Raw genomic sequence first — 25792 nt, forward strand, 5'->3', positions numbered from 1 at the left:
TCTAAGCCCAACCCTGCCCTACCTCCCTGGCTATATAACGATTGATTTAAACTTTGGGGCTCCATCCCTCAGGGATACCTACTATTTAACTAGACCTGTGGCAACATTCTTTACATTTTCATATTTTTTGAGGGCAATCGTTTCAACAAATGTTACTTTCATGAACAAAACCTCTACCTCTTTTTTTGACACTATAATGCTAACTGTAGGGTACGGTAGGCAAAATATAATCAGAATTCAGTGCAACTTTAAATTATTGTTTCTCTGTATTGTGACATGTCAGGAATTTAGCTTCTAAAGTTACTGAAAGGACCACTTTAGGAGCTTTCAAACAAGATCAATATAACACTTCTTTACAAAAAGAGCCTGACGGCAACAAAGAGCTCAAATTGCCGTGTGCCACACATATTTACATGACACAGTGTGGCCGAGCGGAGAACATAGAGGAGATGGACCGTGCACACAATACACTTCCATGCTGGTGGATGACACGCCCATGCTGGCTATGAGATCGATATCTGCCAGGACGAAGGCAAAATGTCACTTTATGGAACTTCAGACAAGAAAAGAAAGACAGAATGGGATGGTTTCAGAGTTCTAACCGATAGTGTGCCATACAAGCACCAATCGAATCATTCGACATTCGGTTCTCTTCAATACTCCAATCGTGTCTATGAAAAACTGAGCGGCTCAAAAGAGGGAATGAACATAAAGTTGGGAATATTTTACTGGTCCTCGTGGCTGCAGATTGTATGCTATATCCTTTATTTAATCCTTTCAAGCCTCAAATCACACTACTGTAGCTCAACACCAGACGTCGCACATACTGTATGTAGCGGCGGCTCCTGAAGAGCACGCGCTATGCATTTTTTTCAAAGTTAAAGTTATACCTAAACTGCAGTTTGGTTTGGGTACAATTGTCTAAATTTAGACTTCAACATCAGTCTGACTAGACTGTGAGATGTTCAGCCTGGCCACAGGGGGCACTGTCTCTTCTGGCAGGCATGGAATTATGGTCTGGTTAGGTGCATAAGTTACTCTCTCTCAGAACCCGCCCAGTGGGACTGCCGCTCTCACTGTGCTTTCTGGGAGAGGGTATTTAAGATGTGGACATCACGTGGTTTGGGGTTTCCGGTCCAGAATGATGTACTGACTTCATGGTCCTGGTCCTCCTGACCAGCCCCCAGGAAGGCTATGGCCTGGGGTGCAGATCCACCTGATTTTGATGTCTCGGGGCTGGCTAGCCCGGGGCAAGGAAACTAAAAGGAGGATTCTGAGGTGGTTGGGTGCCGTCTCCAGTTTCGGAAAGACCCAGTGACTTCAAGCATTCCAGGGGAGGACTCTTCTGAAGAAGACCACGTATGGGTTGGTTTCTTAGTAAGAGCCTGGAAGGGCTGAAGTACCCAAGAGAATCCGGTCTTGTGGATATCGCCAAGCTGGCTGAAAGATCCAGGTATCCTACGAGTGTTTTCAAGCTTATTTTCCCTACATGTTCTACAACAGCATCTGTGGCAGAGACTTGTTCCTGAGTAAGCACCTTGTTGGCTGCTAGGCCTTGTGAGAGAGGGACTGTCCAACCTGAGTGATCATCCAGTTGCGAATGGCTATTCTCTGGATGCGGTCAACGTAAGCAAGTTCTTCAACATTTTGACTTTGACACTAAGAGTACCTGAACTTCCTTTCCAACCCTCTGTTCCCAATTTAAGGGACTGTTCATTGTCTACGTTTTGCAAATAAAATCCATTCAAGTGGATCTGTTGTCGGTCTCTCGAGTTACTGGGCCATTTACCACGGGACACCCCTAGATGTGCAAACGAGGAAAACAGAAGGTAACGGTAAGCCCAAATCTAACCAGCAGCTCCTTCGGGGGTTAGTGCTACATGTATATGCATTTTCCCATACTAGCCCATTTATTTTAATGGGCTGCCCTACACATGACAAATGAAGCAAAGAAGCAATAATTTTTAGCTTTGTGTATTTTGTCAACTTAGCTTTTTTGTCACTACACAGCTATCCAAGATCCCTTTTATTGCTGTCACAAGGAATGTAAAACATCCCTTGTGACAGTAATACTGTAGGTGGGGATGGGTACTCTTTATGGCTTGGGGGCTTTATCCAAGAGAGGGTGAGCCAGTGCAGCGGGAGCTGCTAGAGGGTGTAGGAAAGGGATGGTGGGCACTCAGGAGGACATCTAAAATGGTATTTCTTTATTAAATATTAGACATGTGTTTGGTTTCATTCGTTTTTTGTTTATTTTGTAAATTCAAAATATTCGTACATTTTGAATTCAGAAATTCGGAATTCAAAAAATTCATACATTTTGAATTCAGAAATTCGGAATTCAAAAAAATTCATAAATTTTGAATTCATAAATTCGGAATTCAAAAAATTCATACATTTTGAATTCAGAAATTCGAAATTCAAAAAATTCATACATTTTGAATTCAGAAATTCGGAATTCAAAAAAATTCGTAAATTTGGAATTCAGAAATTCGGAATTCAAAAAATTCGTACATTTGGATTTTGTAAATTCAAAAAATTCCAAAGTCAGAATCTCCAAAGTCAGAATCTCCAAAGTCAGAATCTCCAAAGTCAGAATCTCCAAAGTCAGAATCTCCGAAAATAGGTATTGAAATTTCTGTTCAAATTTGGCTGTTAGTGAACGTAAAAAATACTATCTGAAGTTACAAATTATCCAAAATAACGTATGCTGCATGTAAATAAATGAAACAAAATAATAATAAATAATAATACGTCTTTATTATTATTAATTTGTTATGTTTAATTTGTTTAGATGTGGCATTCATTATTACGGGTAATTGGTAGCTTCGGATAAATTTGTATTCGTTACGTTCACTAACAGCCCAAATTTGAAAGGAAATTCCAATACTGATAATTTAATAGTTAGTAATAGTGAAGTTATTATTAGTTAGTTATTATTTCAGATTTTAGAATTTTCAGGTTTTTGAATGTTCGGGTTTTCGAATTTCCCAATTTGGAAATTCAAAAAATTTGTATATTTCCGATTTTAATGAATTCGTCTAACATTCATTAAAAAACGAATTTTAGAACTAAACTAATTGCACATGTCTATCAAATATGGCCATGACTAAAGGACCAACGTCGGCTTTGTACATGTATTTAATAAAGAAATACCATTTTGGATGTTATCCTGAGTGCCGACCATCCCTTTCCTTTATTCTGGTACGTTGGAGGTGTCAGCTGCCTCAAGGTCTGAGCACCGAGCGGAGCTTTTATGTGGGAAGGTTGCAGCGCCTATACACCCGGTTTCCTTGCTAAAGGGTATGCCCCTTGGTCTGATGGCTGAGCAGCAAGTGGAAGCCGGGAGTCAGAATGTAATTTTGCTTTTAATGCTAGGAGATGTTGAACCACCCCTGTTGAGAGGCAAGGAAGTCCAACATAGAAGATTTCAGGAGCAGATGCACTTAATGCATACCATTTGAAGATCCTGGTGTGGCTATGCATATGCGTTATCACATTTTACTTGCTTCTGCCAAGCCTTGACAACTGGGGATGGTTGAGGAAAGACCTGGTGACCCACCTCGGGAAAAAAAAACACCAAGAAAATGGTATGGAAATGGCTCTCAAGTGTATCAGACATGTAGCCCAGAGAGCTGGCCAACAGAATCACTGATCGTTAAACGGACATATACACACACATAACCACAGTTCACAGACCTACCTCTGAATTGGAGACTCCGGGGGGCAGTGTTCCATGTTTATAATCCTCCAGAAGCTGTACGGCCTCCTTAAGGCGACTCTGAAAAACACAAGAAGGTTTGATTTATTTATCTATCCGTTTCATTTGATCAGCCAATGAGAAGAGCAAGAAAGCACCCGCACGGTCATGTCCAATTGCTCATATAGGCCTAAGGGGTCATCGGAAGAAGAAGAACTACTTACCTCCTCCATGCTGCTAATCTGGTCCCCCAGTGTCTTCCCCCTCATGCTCCAGCAGTCTAAGGTCCTAACATCATAACAACCATAGGAATCCAGAAGGAAAAACCGCCGCTCCAGGTGAGTGAATCAGTGCGATCCGGATATGCTGGGTGCAGGCCGCGGCTCGCTAACCAATGTCAATAGCAAAAGAAAAAGGCTGCATGCCACCAGAAACAGTCCATAGTTTATTGTTCCAACAAAATGCCAAGGACAGCCACAGTCTTAGTGGCCATCATTGACTTTAAATTGGAACAATAAATTACATTGGATCGTTTCTGGTGGTCTGCAGCCTTTTTCTTCTTTTCTCATCATCACAACCATTGCAGAGTCCATCGCATTGATGCCAAGGAACTGTCAGGGCTGGGCTCAGCCCTTCCTTCTCAGAGCTGGCTGCTCTCCTGTCGGTTAATTGCCAGCTCATATCTCTCCAGTTATTCAGCTGTTGAGAATATCCTGCTCGTCAGTCCTGCCTACTTAAGCCATCAGCCCAGCGGATCTCTGCCTTCGCCTTGGTCAACGTCACAAGAGACTATCTCCTGCATTCCTGTTAAAAGACTTGCTTTTCTGACATCCCTTCTAGCTCCAGATCCTGCTTGCTGTTCCATAACAGTTACATAGTTAGTAAGGTTAAGATACCAGTCCACCAAGTTAAACCTGAGTGAGTGTGGGTGCATGTCTACAATTGTCCCTGTACAAGGTGTCTCATTAAGATGTTCATCTATTATATATTTAAGGTACCCATATAGTGCCATCAATTTACGCAGTACTCCACACATACATTGCATGCTCACATTGGTCCCTACCCTCAAGAAGCCCACAATCCAAGCTCCCCAACTCACATTCATATACTAGGGCCAATTTTGGACAGAAGCCAATTAACCTACCAGCATGTCTTTGGAGTGTGGGAGGAAACTGGAGTACCCGGAACAAACCTACACAGGCACAGGGAGAACATGCAAACTCAAGGCAGGTAGTGTCGTGGTTGGGATTTGAACCAGCGACCCTTTTTACTGCTAGGTGAGAGTACTAACCACTACACCACTGTGCTGCCCTACATTGACCCCTGACTTCTGGCTTGGCTGACTATCCATTCCGGTTACTGAACTTTGGCTATGTTTTGACGTTTGTTCTTTTTACTTTTATTATTAAAGTGTGATTTAACTGTACATCTGTCTCGGTCTGATTTCATGGTTTCTGACAGGAGCAGACCATTGCCAGAGCACGGGGGGAGTGCTGAGCAGAGGATCGAGCAAGGTAAAGTGCTTCTACTCTCCCCTGGACTGAACGTGTAGTTGAAGTGGTTGTAAACCCTTCCATATACCCAGTGAAGTGACTGGCCTCAGGTGATACACAGAGATGAAACAAATCCTCCTACACAAGTTGTATGTTTATCTGCAGTCTTCTCTTCTCTACATAAGCTCCAAGTCCAGCATTTTTTGAGGAGTCAGAAAAAAAAAGGGGGGGGGAGCTGGAGTTACACTCTGCAGAGTTCAGTGAGGAGGGTTCTGAGTGCTGATTGGAGGGAAGAGACCCCACCCCCTTTCACACAGCACACAGGAACAGAGCTGAAGTTGTCAATCACATTGGGTTCTGGAACTCCCTCCCCTGTCACCTTTTTTCTCTTGGTGTCAGGAAAACTGGTCAGAAGTGACTCATGCTGATAGCAGAGGAAGGAGACAGAAAGGACACTCAGTGTTCTGGTTTGAGAAAAGTACACACTAGAGGGATATGCTTTTCACGTCTCAGGCTTACAACCACTTTAACCCTTGCTGTACAGGCACAGCCACACTGCACAGGAGGATTTTAAAATCTCCCAGAGTTGGGTTTAAAGATCAATGGGTCAAGCAACAAAAAAAAAAAAAAAAAAAACATGCGGAGTACATTTACCGGGGTCTTATTTAGCCATTTATATGACACATTTATCGCATGCATCAATTGAGATAGCTGCATTGCACAATATTGCACTTTTTTGTAGTGTTTTGAATGCTAAATTTCATTTGCTGAATGCACAAGATGTCTCCTGTCCACATAGGGAGTCATTTGGGGTCATGACAAAACAACATTTCATGAGATAAAATAATGATTCATTAGAAACAGGAGCTTTTCAATGATTAAATATTCATTGTATGTGAAAATTAGATTACACACCTATACAATTTCTCAATAAATTAACACTTTTATGGGGGAAAAGGATAAAATGCGGTTAAAGTAACGCTTCTGATTTGACTCAATGTCAATGAATGATTTCAGTATAACAATATGGATATTGCTTTAGTACGAAACCATAAAGTAAAAAAGAATGGACATATGAACCAGACAAAAGAGGGGGTAAAATAATGGAGGAGTGGCCTATGGGGCAGAGAGAGGATGGTCTAAGTAAGTGCTTCCCACATTGCAGCTCTCCAACCAATTGGAGCCCCTTTGCCTTTAACGAGCCCTTGGGACACTATTCCTCCTATTGAGGCCAATGAGGGGACACTATTCCTCCTATTGAGGCCAATGAGGGGACACTATTCCTCCTATTGAGGCCAATGAGGGGACACTATTCCTCCTATTGAGGCCAACGAGGGGACACTATTCCTCCTATTGAGGCCAACGAGGGGACACTATTCCTCCTATTGAGGCCAACGAGGGGACACTATTCCTCCTATTGAGGCCAACGAGGGGACACTATTCCTCCTATTGAGGCCAATGAGAGGACACTATTCCTCCTATTGAGGCCAATGAGGGGACACTATTCCTCCTATTGAGGCCAATGAGGGGACACTATTCCTCCTATTGAGGCCAACGAGGGGACACTATTCCTCCTATTGAGGCCAACGAGGGGACACTATTCCTCCTATTGAGGCCAATGAGGGGGCACCATCCCTCCCATTGACACCAATGAGGGGGCACTGTGGCTAAAGTTCCAAGTATTAAAAAAAAAAAGCTTCACCCCCATAACTAATCGTTTTTTTATTTACCGTATATACTCGAGTATAAGCCGAGATTTTCAGCCTCTTTTTTGAGGCTGAAAGTGCCCCCCTCGGCTTATACTCGAGTCATCGCTGTCTGCCCGCTCGATCAGCGTGTCGAGCAGACAGACAGCGGCCATTCTATGATTCAAAAGCCGCGCCTCCGGCTCCGCCTTCGCCTGTGATAGGCGGAACACTGAATTTCCCAGCAGCCTGTGTTCCGCCTATCACGGGCGTCGTCTCATCCTCGTACTACGGACGAGGATGATACGACGTCCGTGATAGGCGGAACACAGCCTGCTGGGAAATTCAGTGTTCCGCCTATCACAGGCGAAGGAGGAGGCGCGGCTTTTGAATTTTACAATGGCCGCCGACGAAGAGGGCACGGGACGGAGGCAAGGCAAGGCACGGCACGGGACGGGACGGGACGAAGGCAAGGCACGACACGGGACGGAGGCTCGGGACAAAGGCTCGGGACACAGGTAGGCTGGACACACACACACACACACACACACACACACACACACACACACACACACGGATGGAGACACACACACACGGATGGATGGATGGATGGAGACACACACACACACACACACACACACACAGGGATGGATGGATACACACACACACAGGGATGGATGGATGGATGGATGGATGGAGACACACACACACAGGGATGGATGGATGGATGGATGGAGACACACACACACAGGGATGGATGGATGGATGGATGGAGACACACACACACAGGGATGGATGGATGGATGGACACACACACACACAGGGATGGATGGATGGATGGACACACACAGGGATGGATGGACGGACACACAGGGATGGACGGACACACAGGGATGGACGGACACACAGGGATGGACGGACACACACACAGGGATGGACAGGCATGTCTCACCCTCGGCTTATACACGAGTCAATAAGTTTGCCAGTTTTTTTGGGGGTAAATTGGGGGCCTCGGCTTATATTCGGGTCGGCCTATACTCGAGTATATACGGTATTTTTTAATCTCACTAAAGCCTCCAATGACTTACCCAAAACTCCCGTCATGTAACACACCAGAACCCAGTAATGGAATTGGCCATTGGCAGCCATAAACATACATTACAGGCTCATAAACATTCCAGTTTTATGACACAATGGAGGAATGGATCTACAGTCGTTCAGAAAAGCAACGAAGAGAAGTACATCCAATCACCGGTGGACACCACTTGAAGAAACCCCGCAGAGGATCATGTGACAGGGGAGTCATTTCCCATGTATGCCACCTTTCTACTCCCCTTCACTTCCCTCTTGCACATCTTCAGGTGCCTCAATTATTGGTGGTATAGAGGAGCCTCTCTTAATCTTTTTAAAATAGAGGAACTCTAGAAATAAAATTACTGGTCTCAGGAAACCCCTTCTAAAAATGACTATATCTACAACTCATGATGATCAGAGATGAGTTAGGAATTCGCTGATGGCCTTCAGCTGTTAACATTGAGACCCCTGAACCTATTTATTAAGATATGCTTATCCAATTGCTGGCCCAGCCTGCCTCTGTTCTGCCTTCCCATTATCACCCCAGCTTGGATTTGGACTTGCTTACAGTTTGCTTGTTTGTTGGTGACCTGGCGTGTCCATGAGCTGGTCTTCATGTGCCTGCCGGTTGTTGACCCAACCAGTCTTGGACTTGCTTGTGCCTTGCTTTTCCATTTCTTATCCGACTATTTCCTGACCACAGCATGTGCAACCCCTGTTCTCCAACCAGGGGGTTTCTGGAGCAGAGGTCTAGGGAATGCCCTTTTGCCGTTTTAGCATCTAAATCAATCCTTTTACCAGACGTGAACACCTATGAACTGGCATTTCAGCACCCGTGTTTGACTCCTGTTCTCTACCCAGAGGTGTAGGGGAAGCTCCTGCTATTTTGACATCTAACCAAGTAGTTGATAGCTGGATTTACTAAACAATGGTCACCCAGTGCTCTTGCACATCGCCATGGAACTATGAGGCTTAGTACGCAAGCATCCAGTCACAGTTTGGCCTGCAGTTTCCCAGTGAAATTCCTACGACTTTGCTGCATTGGTTCTGCTGGACCTGTGCTGCTGGCATCTGTGTTCACCTATGGGCATCGCTTGCTCTACTGTGGACTTATATCCCTTTCTTGGTCTGCCTACCAGTTTGCTTCTCTCTATCTATACACACACACACACACACATACACTATATTAGAATATATATATATACACATACACACACACACACATATATATATATATATAAACACACACACACACACACACACGTGCTCATAGGTTTACATACCCTGGCAGAATTTATGGTTAGTGTTTGGCTGAAGCCATTTATTACCAATCAACTGTTTTAACTCTTTTAAAATGATAAATCACAACAGAAACTACTCAAATGACCCTGATCAAAAGTTTACATACCCTGGTGATTTTGGCCTGATAACATACACACACACATATATTTCCCACGTATTACTTGTATTCTGTGTCTGGCTTCCCATGGCTTTGTCTACCTCATTTGCCTGCCATGTGCCCTGCCCTCAGCTCACTTCCTGGATCCTCCTCTGTCTCCTGCCATTTGTACTCTGCACATATCAGTGATCTCCACATCTTCAGCTGGGCATAACTGAGGTCTGTGATCTGGTTCCAGTCTGCCGCAAGTCCATCCACACCATCAGTGGTCTCCACATCTTCAGCTGGGCATAACTGAGGGCTGCGATCTGGTTCCAGTCTGCCACAAGTCCATCCACACCATCAGTGGTCTCCACATCTTCAGCCGGGCATAACTGAGGGCTGCGATCTGGTTCCAGTCTGCCGCAAGTCCATCCACACCATCAGTGGTCTCCACATCTTCAGTTGGGCATAACTGGGGGCTGCGATCTGGTTCCAGTCTGCTGCAAGTCCATCCACACCATCAGTGGTCTCCACATCTTCAGCTGGGCATAACTGAGGGCTGTGATCTGGTTCCAGTCTGCCACAAGTCCATCCACACCATCAGTGGTCTCCACATCTTCAGCTGGGCATAACTGAGGGCTGCGATCTGGTTCCAGTCTGCCACAAGTCCATCCACACCATCAGTGGTCTCCACATCTTCAGCCGGGCATAACTGAGGGCTGCGATCTGGTTCCAGTCTGCCGCAAGTCCATCCACACCATCAGTGGTCTCCACATCTTCAGTTGGGCATAACTGGGGGCTGCGATCTGGTTCCAGTCTGCTGCAAGTCCATCCACACCATCAGTGGTCTCCACATCTTCAGCTGGGCATAACTGAGGGCTGCGATCTGGTTCCAGTCTGCCACAAGTCCATCCACACCATCAGTGGTCTCCACATCTTCAGCCGGGCATAACTGAGGGCTGCGATCTGGTTCCAGTCTGCCGCAAGTCCATCCACACCATCAGTGGTCTCCACATCTTCAGTTGGGCATAACTGGGGGCTGCGATCTGGTTCCAGTCTGCTGCAAGTCCATCCACACCATCAGTGGTCTCCACATCTTCAGCTGGGCATAACTGAGGGCTGCGATCTGGTTCCAGTCTGCTGCAAGTCCATCCACACCATCAGTGGTCTCCACATCTTCAGCTGGGCATAACTGAGGGCTGCGATCTAGTTCCAGTCTGCTGCAAGTCCATCCACACCATCAGTGGTCTCCACATCTTCAGCTGGGCATAACTGAGGACTGTGATCTGGTTCCAGTCTGCCACAAATCCATCCACACCATCAGTGGTCTCCACATCTTCAGTTGGGCATAACCGAGGGCTGCAATCTGGTTCCAGTCTGCCGCAAGTCCATCCACACCATCAGTGGTCTCCACATCTTCAGTTGGGCATAACCAAGGGCTGCGATCTGGTTCCAGTCTGCCGCAAATCCATCCACACCATCAGTAGTCTCCACATCTTCAGCTGGGCATAACTGAGGGCTATGATCTGGTTCCTGTCTGCTGCAAGTCCATCCACACCATCAGTAGTCTCCACATCTTCAGCTGGGCATAACTGGGGACTGCGATCTAGTTCCTGTCTGCTGCAAGTCCATCCACACCATCAGGAGACCTGGTGAAGGAGCAGCCTAGGGCTTAGACTCTGCACCCTTGGGGAAACCCAAGTTGGCCTTCTACCATGGCTCACTAATATAGGAACGTGACAACCTCTACTGCAGCACCGCTACCTTCCATGTATGCCGACTGCGGGATGAACCCACAAGTGGAGCAAAAAGGGGCGTTCAGGTGGCATTATACTCAAACAGCTGTAGCTTGGATCCCCGGAAAACAGAGAAAAAGGTCGCATTACCACTGCAATAATGCAGCAAAAACTGGAACATTTGTCCGATTTTAAAGATAGGACTATTGTGATTAGTGATAGTTGTGCAATTACTATAGCCTTCAGATCCATGTATCTGCTTCTCTGCCCCTTGAGTGAATTGTACAGCAAGGGGAGCCAGAAATACACGGGTCTAAGCCAGGCCTAAGATATCTATACTGTGTGAATCCCGGCAAACAGCAAACCAAGTAAGCAGTGTAAATATTTCTATAAAATACACCCCAACGTCTCCTCAGGACAGAGCCAGTGAGTCAGAAACACGAAGAGAATTCCATTCTCGGAAGCGATTCACAGGCTGTAATTGAATTCTCTATCACGCTACAATGCTGCTATATTGTAAGGTATAGTCGCACATTTCTGATCTCTGCCTGATAATTGTCTCCCGAGCAGCTTAAAACGCATTACATCTCCCCTTTGTTATATTCCCCGAGGACACATGGAAACAAGGTGACCTGAAACACCACCAACACCAACTCACAAATTCAATTAGAAAATGGAAAAGCATTAAAGAGTAACTATGGGTGAACTCCAACATGACATACACTATATTGTCAAACGTATTGGGCCGCCTTTACAAGCACATAAACTTTAATGGCATCCCAGTCTTAGTCCGTAGGGTTCAATATTGAGCTGGCCCGCCCTTTTGCAGTTATAACAGCTTCAACTCTTCTGGGAAGGCCGTCCACAAGGTTTAGGAGTGTGTCTATGGGAATGTTTGGCCATTCTTCCAGAAGCACATTTGTGAGGTTGGACAAGAAGGCCTGGCTTGCAGTCTCCGATCCAATTCATCCCAAATGCGTTCTATTGGGTTGAGGCCAGTCAAGTTCCTCCACCCCAAGCTGGCTCATCCGTGTCTTTATAGACCTTGCTTTGTGCACTGGTGTGCAGTCATGTTGGAACAGGAAGAGGACATCCCCAAACTGTTCACACAAAGTTGGGAGCATGAAATTGTCAAAAAAATGTCTTGTTATGTTAACTTCACTTCACTGGAACTAAGGGGCCAAGCCCAACCTCTGAAGAACAGCCCCACACCATAATCCTTCCTCCACCAAATGATTTCAATGGTTGGCCCAATACTTTTGCCAATATAGTGTGGATGATAGAGTTTGGTGTGGAGGAACTTTACTGGCCTGCACAGAGGCCTGACCTCAACCCGATAGAACACCTTTGGGCTGAATTAAAGTGGAGACTGCAAGCCAGGCCTACTCGTCCAACATCAGTGCCTGACCTCACAAATGTGCTTCTGGAAGAATAGTCCAACATTGCCATGGACACTCCTAAACCTTGAGCCACCTCCAGTTTTATTATCAGTTGATCCCACCAGTAGATCCCTTCCTCCCCCCCAACTTCCTTTTACAGGATGACAACACTATTTGTTCTGCAGTGAAATCGTGAATTGGCGTTCTCACCCTGTGTACAGTGTAGTTTATGGCTAGGTTCATATCTATGTGAGGGGGAACTGTGTGTAAATTTCACACGCTACAACACCCAGGGCAAAAACATGCTGCCGTTTAAGAGGCACGTGGGGGTGCCATTAATTGTTGCTGGCAACCCCGAAATGGAAACTGTGGCCCGTTTTCCTGTATAGCATAGCAATGTGAAGTTCTATGCTATACAGCTGCGGTTTTAGAAAAATGTTAGGGACCTTTTCTTTGCATTTCACACAGGATCAAATGAATGGGCTGCTGAGCCGACATAAACATGGCCATGGGGCAACCTAGCCTAAGGGAAATTTCTAACATGCTGCAGCCACACCGGATGGATCACTTTTCAGAGGCACTTCACAGGCGGTGAAGAGATGATATGACAGTTTTTCCACTGCATTCCCTGCAAGAGCATTTGGGTTTGCAGGTATATTTAAACCACACCCATAGGACAATCCTGGTCTCCATACACTGCGCACCACGCATGCCCTGACCTCCCAACTCCTCGGCCCCCCGAACTCTGCGTGCCACACACTCCCCGGCCCTCCCCAACTCTGTGCCCCGTGGGGGCCATGTAGGCCCCCAGCCCCCCCAACTCTGCACGCCACGTAGGCCCCCGGCCCCCCAACTCTGCATGCAACGCAGGCCCCCAGCCCCTCCAACTCTGCACGCCACGCAGGCCCCCCCAACTCCCCGCCCCCCGTACTCTTCACACCACACAGGCTTCGGCCCCCCACTTGGAGCCACGCCAGGTAGGCCCCTGGCCACCCCAAGTCTGCACCTCACATAGGCACAGCCCCCCAACTCTGCACGCCATGCACTCCCCACCCCCCAACCCTACGCGCCACACTCCCCGGCCCCCTCAACCCTGCACGCCATGCACTCCCCGGCCCCTCTCAACGCTGCGCTCCACATGGCCCCACCCCCCCACCATGGGCCATGCCACGTAGGCCCCTGGCCCCCCAACTCTGCACGCCATGTAGGCCCCCCCAACTCTGCATGTCACGCAGGTTCCCCCAACTCTGCACGCCACGTAGGCCCCCCCAACTCTGCAGGCCACGTAGGCCCCCCCAACTCTGCAGGCCACGTAGGCCCCCCCAACTCTGCAGGCCACGCAGGCCCCCCCAACTCCCCGTCCCCCCAACTCTTTGCACCACACAGGCCTCGTCCCCCACACTGGGAGCCACGCCACGTAAGCCCCCCCAACTCTGCACCTCACACAGACCCCATCAGTGCCTCCTATCAGTGCTGCCTATCAGTGCTCATCAGTTCCACCTCTCAGTGCCCACCAGTGCCTCTTCATCAGGGCCAACCAGTGCAGCCTCATCAGTGCACATCAGTGAAGGAAAAAAATGACCCGTTTGCACCCCCCCCCACCTTCTCCCTTTACACAGGAACAGAGCTGAGGCGGTCAATCACAGGCTGTGTGCTGGAGAACCCTCCCATTTCATTCTGTCATCCCTTTTAGTATGTCCCCTCCCCTGTCACCATTTTTCTCTTGGTGTCAGGTAAACTTTCAGAAGCGAGTCAGGCAGACAGAAATGACACTTAGGCCCCATTCACACCTGACCGTAGCGTTTTCAGGCAGAAAATTGCATGATTTTACCGCAATTTTCTGGCGTTTTTTTACAGGGCAAAAGGGGTCACCAATGTAAAAAAGAAGAAAAACGCCCAAATCTGCCCGATTTGAGTGACAAAAAAGGGTCCAGAACTTGTTTGAGCTTCAGGCGTTTGGCTTCAGGCGATAGAGTGGAGATGAGAACCATCTCCATTCAGAAGAATAGATTTTTTCCGCTCCAGCGTTTTGTAGCTTCAGGCTTCAAGCTACAAAACGCTCAGGTGTGAATGGGGCCTGAGTGCTCTGGATTGAGACAAGTACATGCTATAGAGGGATATGCTTTGTTCATATTCCATGTATGAGATTTACAACCACTTTAAAAGAGGAAGTAAACCCTGAAGGGTTTACTTCCTCTTTGTCTCCCTGCAAAGGTAAAGCATAATGGGCTACTATACATCGCATAGTAGCCCATTATGTGTCACTTACCTGACACAGGAGCCAGCGATGTCACTGCTGTCCCCTGTAGTCCGGAGCATCCATCTTCTTCCGGTGCCACTCACAGCACCGGACCAGCGATGACGTCACTCCCGCGCATGGGAGCCGCCACTAACAGCATGTCACCATTAGCAACGGTATGCTGCTAACGGTGATCGTGCCTGCATGCGCCGCAGACAGCCGTGACTGTATTTTAGCAAATATCTCCTAAACCGTGTAGGTTTAGGAGATATTTCTTGGACCTACAGTAAGCCTTAATCTAGGCTTACCTGTAGGTCAAAGTGGTTTTTAAGGGTTTACAACCACTTTAACTCTGACTTTCCTTAGCTGCACTTGTTCCTGGTCAGTGTCTCAATTTACTGGAGCCAGAATATTAGCAGTTTCGGCAATGACAGCCTCTGTAAAGGCTTCCTAGAAGATGGCATTGTTCTGTATTCAGGCTGCATCTGCTTATTCCATCTCTGAGCATTTCAGCACCTCAGACAGTTCCCTGAAGAAGTCGCATACCGAATGGGAACAGATGACATTTATCAAACCAATGTGCTTCCCAGGAACATGGCGTCAGAATAGTCAACGGCGGCTTAGACTACTTACTGGGCAGCTATTGGCTGACAGAGGGGCTGTGGTTAAGGAGGTCTAAGGGTCCTTCTATTGGAGACAATATAAAAGTGTTACCTCTGTCATCATGTAAATTTCACTTCTTGCTAATACAAAGGAATTCTGTCAGTGTATATTTTAGGTAATTATGTAAATATGTGTAAACAATATATATATATATATATATATATATATATACATATACACACACATTCTTTGACAAATCAAATCAAATCCCCTGAGGAAGACTGACCACGTATGTCGAAACACGTTGGGATTTCGCATACCAGATGTTTGGTGAAATATTACTTACTGTTGTATGTTTGTACATTTTTGTAGGAATTTGAATGGTGTCATATCTTCGACCAGAGCTCATATTTTAAATGTTTATGTGCCTAGGCTATGTTGCCATGTTTTCAATAAAAAGTATTTGTAAATCAGTTTTTTTTTTGTTTTGTTTTTTACATTTACATTTCTGCTCCGAAACAACCCCACTGGGGAAGAATTTCCCATATTGTAACATATTTTGGTGCTGCAGCATCTATATCACTCGTGTTCATGTGTCTCTCCCTTGTTACCTCTGTCATACTATCTATATTAAAAAGTTATAGGGGGAGATTTACTAAAACTGCCACTCTGAAGTTGGTGCAGTTCTGCACAGCAACCAATCAGCTTCTAACTTCAGCTTGTTCAGTCAAGCTTTCACAAAATCTGGAAGCCGATTGGTTACTATGTAAAGCTGCACCATATTCAGTGTGCCAGTTTTAGTAAATCTCCACTACCGTTTATTAGAGACAAAGAAGCCCTTCGAACCCCCTTCCCCAAAGCAGCCTTTATCAACTGGTGTACTGTTTGGGTTGTCATATGTTTGCAAAGACATCACTGCTTCCCCACACCAAATTTCAATGTCTTACAGTTCATTGTTCTAAAGTAGCTACAGCCTAAGTAGAAAAGCCTGTCCCCTGCCAACCAGATGCTGGGACCCTCGCTGTGTGTGGAAGTAGCGGTCTACTGCAGAGGTCTGATATGCACCCTACTAGATCAGACCTATAAAACTCTGCAGTCAGCAAAGCTCAGCCTTTCACTGATTGGAGGGTTCTAACTTTGACTCAGCAGAGGGTGTATCTCACCTCTGCAAAGAGAGGACTGCTTCCCCACAGTCATTGCAATGGTGGCTGGTGCTCAAATTTTTTTTTCGGGGGGGGGGGGGGGGTGTCCCATCAAATGCCGCCACTCATGCCCCATCAAATGCCGCCATTTGAAAAAAAAAAAAAACCCACACATCAATTGCAGCCTTACTGTGCCCATTAAATGTAGCCACTCACGCCCCATCAAATGCTGCTACCTGTGCCCATCAAATTCAGCCACTGTGACCGTCGCCCGCCCGCTGTCTACCTGGCACTTACCCCATCTTGGTGGTGGGTCAGGCAGCGGGTGAAGGCAGTGAGCTGTGGGACGGCTCCTGTGTCCTTCATGCTTCCCCCTCCTTTCTTCTTCCATTCTGCTAGGAGTCCAATAGGAGCGCCTGTGTCTTCAGCCAATCAGGTCAGTGGTATTAGACCCGTGCTTCCCGATTGGTGGAAAGGCAGTTCAGTGCTAAAAAATCAAATATTAATTTGCTTTTCTAACACGCCTGGGTGGACTGTGAGCACAATGTTCGGCGCTCCAAGTCTACCTTTTTTGAAACCTATTAAAGCCTATGGCTCTAATCAGGTGTTTCAAAAAAACACCTCTGCCACTTTAATTCAGGTGCCCAGTGTCCGAAAAGGGACCAGATGCCTGAATACGGGGTGGCAGCAGCAACCATGGATAGATTAATGAAATGCATGAATCTATCCATTATTCATAAAGGGGATGGCTGGAGAGAGAGGGCGGCACCCGTGCGCCCTTAATGGACGGCCGCACCCAGTCTTACTTCTCATTTTCCTTCTAAAGCAGCCATTGCTTAAAGTAGAAAAGCCTGTTCCCTGCCAGCATACTGAAGAGTGGGATCCTATGTCTGACACGTACTCTACTGGACCAGACCTATAGCTCTGAATTGAGCAAAGCTCCTGCTCCTTGCTGATTGGAGAGCTCTGGCTGCAAGTCAGCAGGGGGCATGTCAGATCTTTGCAGAGAAACCACATCCTCTCCCCTCAATGCTGGCAGGGGGCAGGCTTTTCTCCTCAGACTATGGCCAATTACAAAAGAAAGCAAACTGTAGAACACCATGCACCTTAACAAGATAACCTACCACCCTCTGTGTACAGGATATGTGAGGATTGGTGCAACGGCTGGCATTCCTGGAAGCCCCAGCACATAAATTCTATTAGTAATCTGGCACTCCACCAGTCAGGGGTCAGGCTCGAAGACCAGTAGCTATAGCAGTAGAGAGGCTCCACCAACCAGGCGGATACGTGTACAAGCAAGTTACCCTGGTGGATTGTACGGGCTCATCTACGGGCTCATGGTGCAGGATCTAAGCACTAACCGGTGTTCACCAGAGCTCCTGATGGTGGGGATGGGTTTTGCTGCGTGTTAGTACCAGGATGTAACAGGTAGGGATCGAGCAGAAATGTAGTCAATAAAAAAAAAAAGTCAAAGGTCAGTAACAAGTGGTCGTAGGTTGGTGTGTGGTTGTGGAACAAACCAAAAGTCAGTAACAAGTGATAGTGGAGATACCGATGGCAGCAGAAGTGACAAGAGTGAGATGCTGGTTGGAGAGAGCAAAATAATCAGGCAAACAGGAAGTGCAAAAGGCATGGCTTTAATAAGCAGTTCATGGGAGGAGCCAAGGGTTCAAAATTCAGCAGAAACAAAGCACAAGGCAGGATCGTCCAATGGATTAGACAGGGTGCTGTCCAGTATATAAGGTGGCTCAGCAAGAAGAGACATTGCTAGACACAGCAGAGGTCGCAGGTTCAGACCGTGAGGCTGCAGAACTTGGCATGTAAGTGGTTAGCAGAGTTCATAGTGGAAATGCAGCTGTCAAGTTTAGGCTGGAACATAGGCACTGTGACCCAAAAAAGACAAAATCCGTAAAGTTTCTTGGCTGTCGCTTGGCAACTCAAATTTTCAGCTCCCTTAATCTATAGGATTAAGGTCTGGAGAGTCGCTAGACCACTCCATGACCTTAAAGCGGGAGTCCGCCGGGAATCCGCGTTTTTATTTTTTATTTTTTTTAAAAGCCAGCAGCTACAAATACTGCAGCTGCTGACTTTTAAAATAGTGACACTTACCTGTCCAGCACGCCCGCGATGTCGGCACCCGAAGCCGATCTCTCGATCGTCTCTCGGGTGCTGCCGCCGCCATCTTGGGTATGGGAATCAGGAAGTGGAGCCTTTCAGCTTCATTTCCCGGTTCCCTACTGCGCGAGTCGCGCTGCGCAATAAGGATGGACCCGCTGCCTCTGGGAGCTGTGTGTTTCCCAGCAGGCAGCGGGGGACTTTCGGAAAGGGGCGTAATCTACGCCCCTTTCCGCAGAGAGCTATCCCGGAAGTGGGTGCAGATATCTGTACTGTACAGGTACCTGCACCCCCCTCCCCCCTGAAAGGTGCCAATTGTGGCGTCGGAGGGGGGGAGGGTTCCAATGAGTGGAAGGTCCACTTTAGGGTGGACCTCCGCTTTATTGTGCTTCTTTTTGAGCCATGCCTTTGTTGCCTTAGTGGTATGTTTTGGGTCATTGTCATGCTGAAAGACCCACCCATGACCCATCTTCAGTGTTCTGGCTGAAGGAAGAAGTTTCTCATTCAAGATTATACAATACATGGCCCTATTGGCCCCTCAAGTCGGCCTGTACCTCTAGTGGAGAAACAGCCCCAAAGCATAATGTATCCACCTCCATGCTTGACTGTAGGGATGGTGTTCTTAGGATCATAGTCAGCATTTTTCTACCTCCAAACATGGCAAGTTGAGTTAATGCCAAAGAGCTAAATTTTGGTCTCATGTGACCACAGCACTTTCTCCCAACCCTTCTTATGAATCATTTAGATGTTCATTGACAAACTTCAGATGGGCCTGTACATGTGCCTTCTTGAGAAGGGGGGCCTTGCAGGCCCTGCAGGATTTCAATCCATGGCGGTGTATTGTGTTACCAATGGTTTGTTTGGGGACTGTGGTCCCAACTGCCTTGAGATGTAGTTCTGGGCTGATGCCTCACTTTTCTCATAATCATCCTTACTCCATGAGGCAAAACCTTGCATGGAGCTCCAGACCGAGGGCGATTGATTGTTATTTTGTGTTCAGCTGAACTCGCACTGCGAAATCGCAAAAAGTAGTACTGAAACTACTTTTTGAAACCGGAGCGGTGCCGCAAATGCAGCGTCAAACCGATTAGGACGGTGCCATTGTCAGCAATTGCTGCTAATTTGACATGTCAAATTGCACAAATATGAACCAGGTCTCAATGGAAGAAAGATTCTGTGGACAGGTGTCTTTTTATACACATAACGAGTTATCGTTAGGAGTGCCTTCTTAAATTGACAGGACTAATCTGAGTACCACATGAGCACATACTGTAGACCAGCCATTCTCAACCAGGGTTCCTCCAGAGATGGCTAGGGGTTCCTCCAGAGCTGTGGCTGATTTACCTCCTGTTTGATGGTGCCTACATACTTCTGAGCAAATGCCACTTGGAAGAGCCAGTGGTGTGACACCAATGATCTTCATAGCTCTCTGTAATTGGGCCATTCTTACCATCACTGTAAAAAATGGCATTCTTCTCACTGACCAAAGTAAGGAGCATTGCTCTCACTGACCCCCAATGAATGGGTTTTATCAGGGGTTCCCCGAGACCTGAATATTATTTTAAGGGTTTCCCTGGGGTAAAAAGGTTGGGAAAGGCTGCTGTAGACATTCTGTGGGAGCCAGAATTATTGTTGGTTGGTAGAGGATCAAATACTTATTTTACTCACTGAACTGCAACTCAATTTATAACATGTTTTATCTGGATTTTTGGTTGATATTCTGTCTTTATCATTTAAAATCCATCCATCATACAAACGATAGACTTAAATTTCTTTGTAAGTGGGCAAACTTACAAAACCTGTAGGGGATCAAATAATAATTTTCCCCACTGTATGTGCATTAGGATCTCAAGACCTAATCTAAGAGGGGCTACATGCACTTCACCTGGTGTTCCCCAAGACGCTCCTGGCACCTATTAGGCCTCATGCACACGGACGTTTTTACAGCCGCTTTTTTGAGCTTTTTTTGCAGCTTAAAAAGGCCTGTCCATGTTAGTCTATGGCTTCATGCCCACCTAGGCGTTTTTGAGCTGCAAATGGCATAGGCGTTTTTAAGCTGTAAAAAAACCCAGGACCAGTGCGTTCTGTGGCGTGGAGCTAGAGCTGTAAAAACGCGAAACGCGCAAAAACGCGCACAAACGCGCACAAACGCGCAACATATTTTCTTTGTTTTCTGAGTCCTATAGCCAAGAGATGTGTTTCTTAAAAAAAGCTACTTAACGCTAACGCTAAAAAACGCGCAAAAACGCGCAAAAAGCCAATGCAAAACGCGGTAAAAATCACAACGATTTTTCCAGGCGTCGGAGCTAGCTTTGCAGCCAGTTTTTTAAAACGTCCGTGTGCATGAGCACTTATGTGTCCCATTAAATGACGGCTGGAGTCTAGTCAGTGCAATAGCTTATTCATTAAAACGTTAAACCTGCCATCTGTTTACGTGTTTCTACCGTGCAGGGCCTTATTTATAGCTAAGTGCAAGGCCCTATGAGGCAGAAACACGTAAGCGGACTGAACTTTTGACGTTTTACTCTGCTAAAAAAAAAAAAAAAAATTCAGCACAGCTCTGTGGTGGAGTGCCGCCTTACTTACATGATTTTTGCGCACCTTTTGTTTTGTTGCACCTGGAATGTATTTTGTTATTTTAAACTAAAGGTTTAATTGGCCTTTATAAAAAAAAAAAAAAAGCTCACATATATAGTTTTTTTCCATTATAAATACGTTCATTCACCCTTAGCGATTCCCAGCCCAGCCGTGTCCACAATACAATAATCAGCGTTGCTGGAAGTGCAGAAGCGTCTAGAATACGGTGAAGGAATCCGGCAGATGAGAGAAGAAGATTCACACAGCAGATGGCGGGATGTCCTATGTGATCTGACATTTGCAGGATGGGAATAATCTGCGAGCGATTGGCCGCTGGAGATAAACAGCACTGAGATAATGAGAGCTGATCATAGTGAGCAGGCAAGAGGCACCAATACACAAAGAAATCAGAGTCACGTCTTCAACCGCACTGACACATCCGGGTCATAGAACAGTGACAGGCTGTGCCGGATGTCTACAAAGGAAGATGGCCAACCAGCCTGTCAGTTACAATGAAGATGATGCAAATTTTTTTAAAGGTACCCCATCACCACATCATTATATAAACAGCTCCATGCTGTCATGACTTTACTATTTCCACCGCCAATTTGCAGCTCCCCAAACATCATATGCAAATATCGACTTTCTGAAAAAGTCAGTATTTGCTCTTGGAGGGGGCTCTTGTTTTAGAATACATTAAAATTCTGTATGTGACTCCACTGGCTAAAAATTGAGATGTAGAGCCATCGATTTTGTTTCCAAAGATTTTCAGAGCTTGTTCACACCGTTATGTTTTTGCACAGTCTCGTGCATCATGTTTTAGGGCTTCCTTATGTGCGTGAAATGCACCGAACTGCATTGTACATCCCTTTTTTGGCAGGTGGGAACGCACGCTCGCTCGCTAGGTGTGTGAGGGGGGCACAAATAAGAATTAAGGGCGCCTGAGCATTTCTGTAAAGGGTTGTAGTTTTTTGTGCAGTGTGGGGAAATGTAAGGTTTTGCACGCATACAAGCCCTCAAAGTCATCAGTTTAGGATCTGGACATCTTTTTGGCATGGGGGGCTTAGGAGAAAGACATGGCAACTGTAAATCAGTGTTTACAAAAAATTCCATGGATACAAAACTACCCTGTCACCTCTCAAACCAAAACCCCCATTGCCGAACCGAACCAGAGGGAAAATCCCAGCATTTCCCAGTATGAGGGAGCAAGTGACATTTCCTCACCTTCCAACAAAACAGTGCTCAGTACCTGGGGAAAAACGCCAATATCAATCAGTGTGCATGTATTAACCATCAGCGTATAGGCCTAGAATCTTTGCAGAGGCTGCAGGGGGGGGGTCAGAGCCATGGATAGGAGTGGGAAAATATTAGTTGCAGTGTATGCAAACCCTAATAATGGACTTCTCTAAACTGCTTCTTTTTTGGCCTGTTTATGAGACACTAAAAATATTTTTTTTTTTTTAAACAAAACAAACAATCTATTTAACATATATATTTTTAACTCAAAAAGTCCATTCTTTTGCCCTTAGTCACCTCCAAATTCCATTTACTTTTTTTTTTTTTTTGCTGCTTCTGTTAAAGGACGGCTACAATCATTCGCCATGGTCCCACTGTATGTTGGAATGATGGTGGTGGGGGGGGTGAATGTAGTAGTGGTGGTTGGGGTGGGCATGTAATGGTGGTGATGGTAATAGGGAGCTGTGATGGTGGTGGAAAGGTGTAATGATGATGAAGGTGCTTGTGAAGGGGGTGCAATGATGGCGAGTGTGTGTGTGTGTGGGGGGGGTTTAATGGTGATCGTGATTGGGGAGGGAGATGAAATGGTGGTGGAATGATGGTGGTGGGGGAGGGGAGGTGTAATGGTGGCAGTGGGGAGGGGGGGGTAATATTGGTGGTGGTTGCGAGTGTAATGGTGGTGGTGGCAAGGTGTAACGGAGGTGCAATGGTGGCAGTTGGGGTAAGGTGAAGAAGTGGTGATGGTGGCAGTGGGAAGGTTTAAAAGTGTGGGGGGGGGGGGGGTGTAATGGTGGTGGCTGCAAGTGTAATGGTGGTGGTGGTAAGGTGTAATGGAGGTGCAATGGTGGCAGTGGGGGTAAGGTATAGAAGTGGTGATGGTGGCAGTGGGAAGGTTTAAAAGTGGGGGGGTGTAATGGTGGTGGCGGTAAGGTGTAATGGAGGTGCAATGGTGGCAGTTGGAGTAAGGTGTAGCAGTGGGAAGGTTTAAAAGTGGGGGGGTGTTTTATGGTGGTGGCTGCGAGTGTAATGGTGGTGGCAGTAAGGTGTAATGGAGATACAATGGTGGCAGTGGAGGTGGTTGGGGTAAGGTGTAAAAGTGGTGATGGTGGGAAGGTTTAAAAGTGTGGGGGGGGAGAGGGGGTGTAATGGTGGTTGTGAGTGTAAAGGTGGTGGCTGGGGTAAGGTATAACGGTGGTGGGGTTTCTTGGCACATTTAATGCCCATTAATAACGACTGGAGATAAATTTTCTCATTTCTTTAAGCTCAATAGTCCTTAGACAAGGCACGGCACCCCGGCTGCCCAAGATCCACCTATTCCTGAGGCTCTAAACTTGGATTTCCAGTTTTGAAAATAAGGCAATTATTTGTCAGGGATAAAGGATCACTTAGGAATGTTTGGAGAAAGTGAGACGATGATTTGTTTTAGAAATCGGAGGAGGAGATAATCTCGGTTCTTGTTATGATTAATCACCGCACACCTGTCCAAGAGCGCGTCAAACCCCGCACAGAACTCACTCATCTGTCAGATGGGAAACAAGATCCAAGCATTACGAAGTGGACTACAAAAGACGTAGCTTCAACTTTACATTTTTACACTGTAATCAACGAGTAATCAGCAGGAGAAAATGAGCAGTTTTAGGATGAGGATTAGGAGTTGAATGAAGGACCTCAGACTCTCCCATTTTCCCAACAGTCCATAAAAGAAAAGTACTGCCAATTCCTACACCAGTACCTCCAGAATAGACGTACATAACAAAGTTTGCAATGTTTGGGATAGATACATTTTATATTTTACATATACTATATATTATCTGGATTACACCGTATCATGAAAACAGCGACTCTCAACCAACCCAAGGGTTCCTCCAGAGGGGGAGAGTGTTCCTTGAGCTGTGGATGACCGACCTCCCCATCCGATTGTGCCTGCATAGTTCCTAGGCCAATACCACATGGTAAAGCCAGCAACACACCAATTATTCTGTTAGTATTCTTCCCACTGATCACCAATGTAAGGAACATTCTTCCCACTGATCACCAATGTAAGGAACATTCTTCCCACTGATCACCAATGTAAGGAACATTCTTCCCACTGATCACCAATGTAAGGAACATTCTTCCCACTGATCACCAATGTAAGGAACATTCTTCCCACTGATCACCAATGTAAGGAACATTCTTCCCACTGATCACCAATGTAAGGAACATTCTTCCCACTGATCACCAATGTAAGGACATTCTTCCCACTGATCACCAATGTAAGGAACATTCTTCCCACTGATCACCAATGTAAGGGACATTCTTCCCACTGATCACCAATGTAAGGAACATTCTTCCCACTGATCACCAATGTAAGGACATTCTTCCCACTGATCACTAATGTAAGGGACATTCTTCCCACTGATCACCAATGTAAGGGACATTCTTCCCACTGATCACCAATGTAAGGGACATTCTTCCCACTGATCACCAATGTAAGGAACATTCTTCCCACTGATCACCAATGTAAGGGACATTCTTCCCACTGATCACCAATGTAAGGAACATTCTTCCCACTGATCACCAATGTAAGGACATTCTTCCCACTGATCACTAATGTAAGGGACATTCTTCCCACTGATCACCAATGTAAGGGACATTCTTCCCACTGATCACCAATGTAAGGAACATTCTTCCCACTGATCATCAATGTAAGGCCGCGTACACACGGGCGGACTGTTGGCTCAACTTTGTCCGCTGAACAGTGTTTCAGCGGACAGTCCGCTCGTGTGTGGGGCTTCAGCAGACAGTTTCAGCGGACAGTTTGACGTACAAAGTTTTTCGGAAATTCCGAAAAACTGTCCGCTGAAACTTGGTTTGAGCGAACAGTCCGCCCGTGTGTAGGCTACTTTCGAAATGAGCAAACTGTTCCCGCTCGGAGGGAAGTCTGCTCATTTCGAGCGCGTGTGCAGGTAGGCGGGGCCCGCACCGGAGACGTCGCGGGCTCCGCCGCCTGGAATGGACTTAAAGGGGAACCCCAACGCCGAAAAAAATCGGCGTGGGGGTCCCCCCAAAGTCCACAACAGACCCTTGTCCGAGCACGCTACCCGGCCGGCCAGGAAAGGGGGGCGAGCGAGCGCGCCCCCCCTCCTGAGCCGTACCAGGCCGCGTGCCCTCAACATGGGGGGTGCCTTGGGGAAGGGGGGGCCGCGCGGCCCCCCCACCCCAAAGCACCTTGTCCCCATGTTGATGAGGACAAGGGCCTCTTCCCGACAACCCTGGCCGTTGGTTGTCGGGGTCTGCGGGCGGGGGGCTTATCGGAATCCGGGAGCCCCCTTTAATAAGGGGGCCCCCGGATACCGGCCCCCCACCCTATGTGAATGAGTATGGGGTACAATGTACCCCTACCCATTCACCTGTAAAATAAAAGTACCCAAAAAAAACAACACACGAGAT

The 25792-nt window shown here is 46.7% G+C and overlaps 1 protein-coding gene across 1 annotated transcript in view; it reads right to left on the bottom strand.

The window, feature by feature from the left end:
* Positions 1 to 25792, bottom strand: part of SFXN5 (sideroflexin 5) — a 447465-nt gene that overhangs the window by 368572 nt on the left and 53101 nt on the right. Inside the window, exon 3 of the mRNA XM_077478081.1 lies at positions 3704 to 3781. Within this exon, the coding sequence (XP_077334207.1) occupies positions 3704 to 3781 (78 nt within the window). The remainder of the gene's footprint in view (positions 1 to 3703; positions 3782 to 25792) is intronic.

The sequence above is a fragment of the Lithobates pipiens genome, unplaced genomic scaffold, assembly GCF_037356315.1.
Source record: "Lithobates pipiens isolate NorthernLeopardFrog02 unplaced genomic scaffold, aLitPip1_a1.2 Scaffold_13, whole genome shotgun sequence".
Taxonomy (NCBI): Eukaryota; Metazoa; Chordata; class Amphibia; order Anura; family Ranidae; genus Lithobates; species Lithobates pipiens.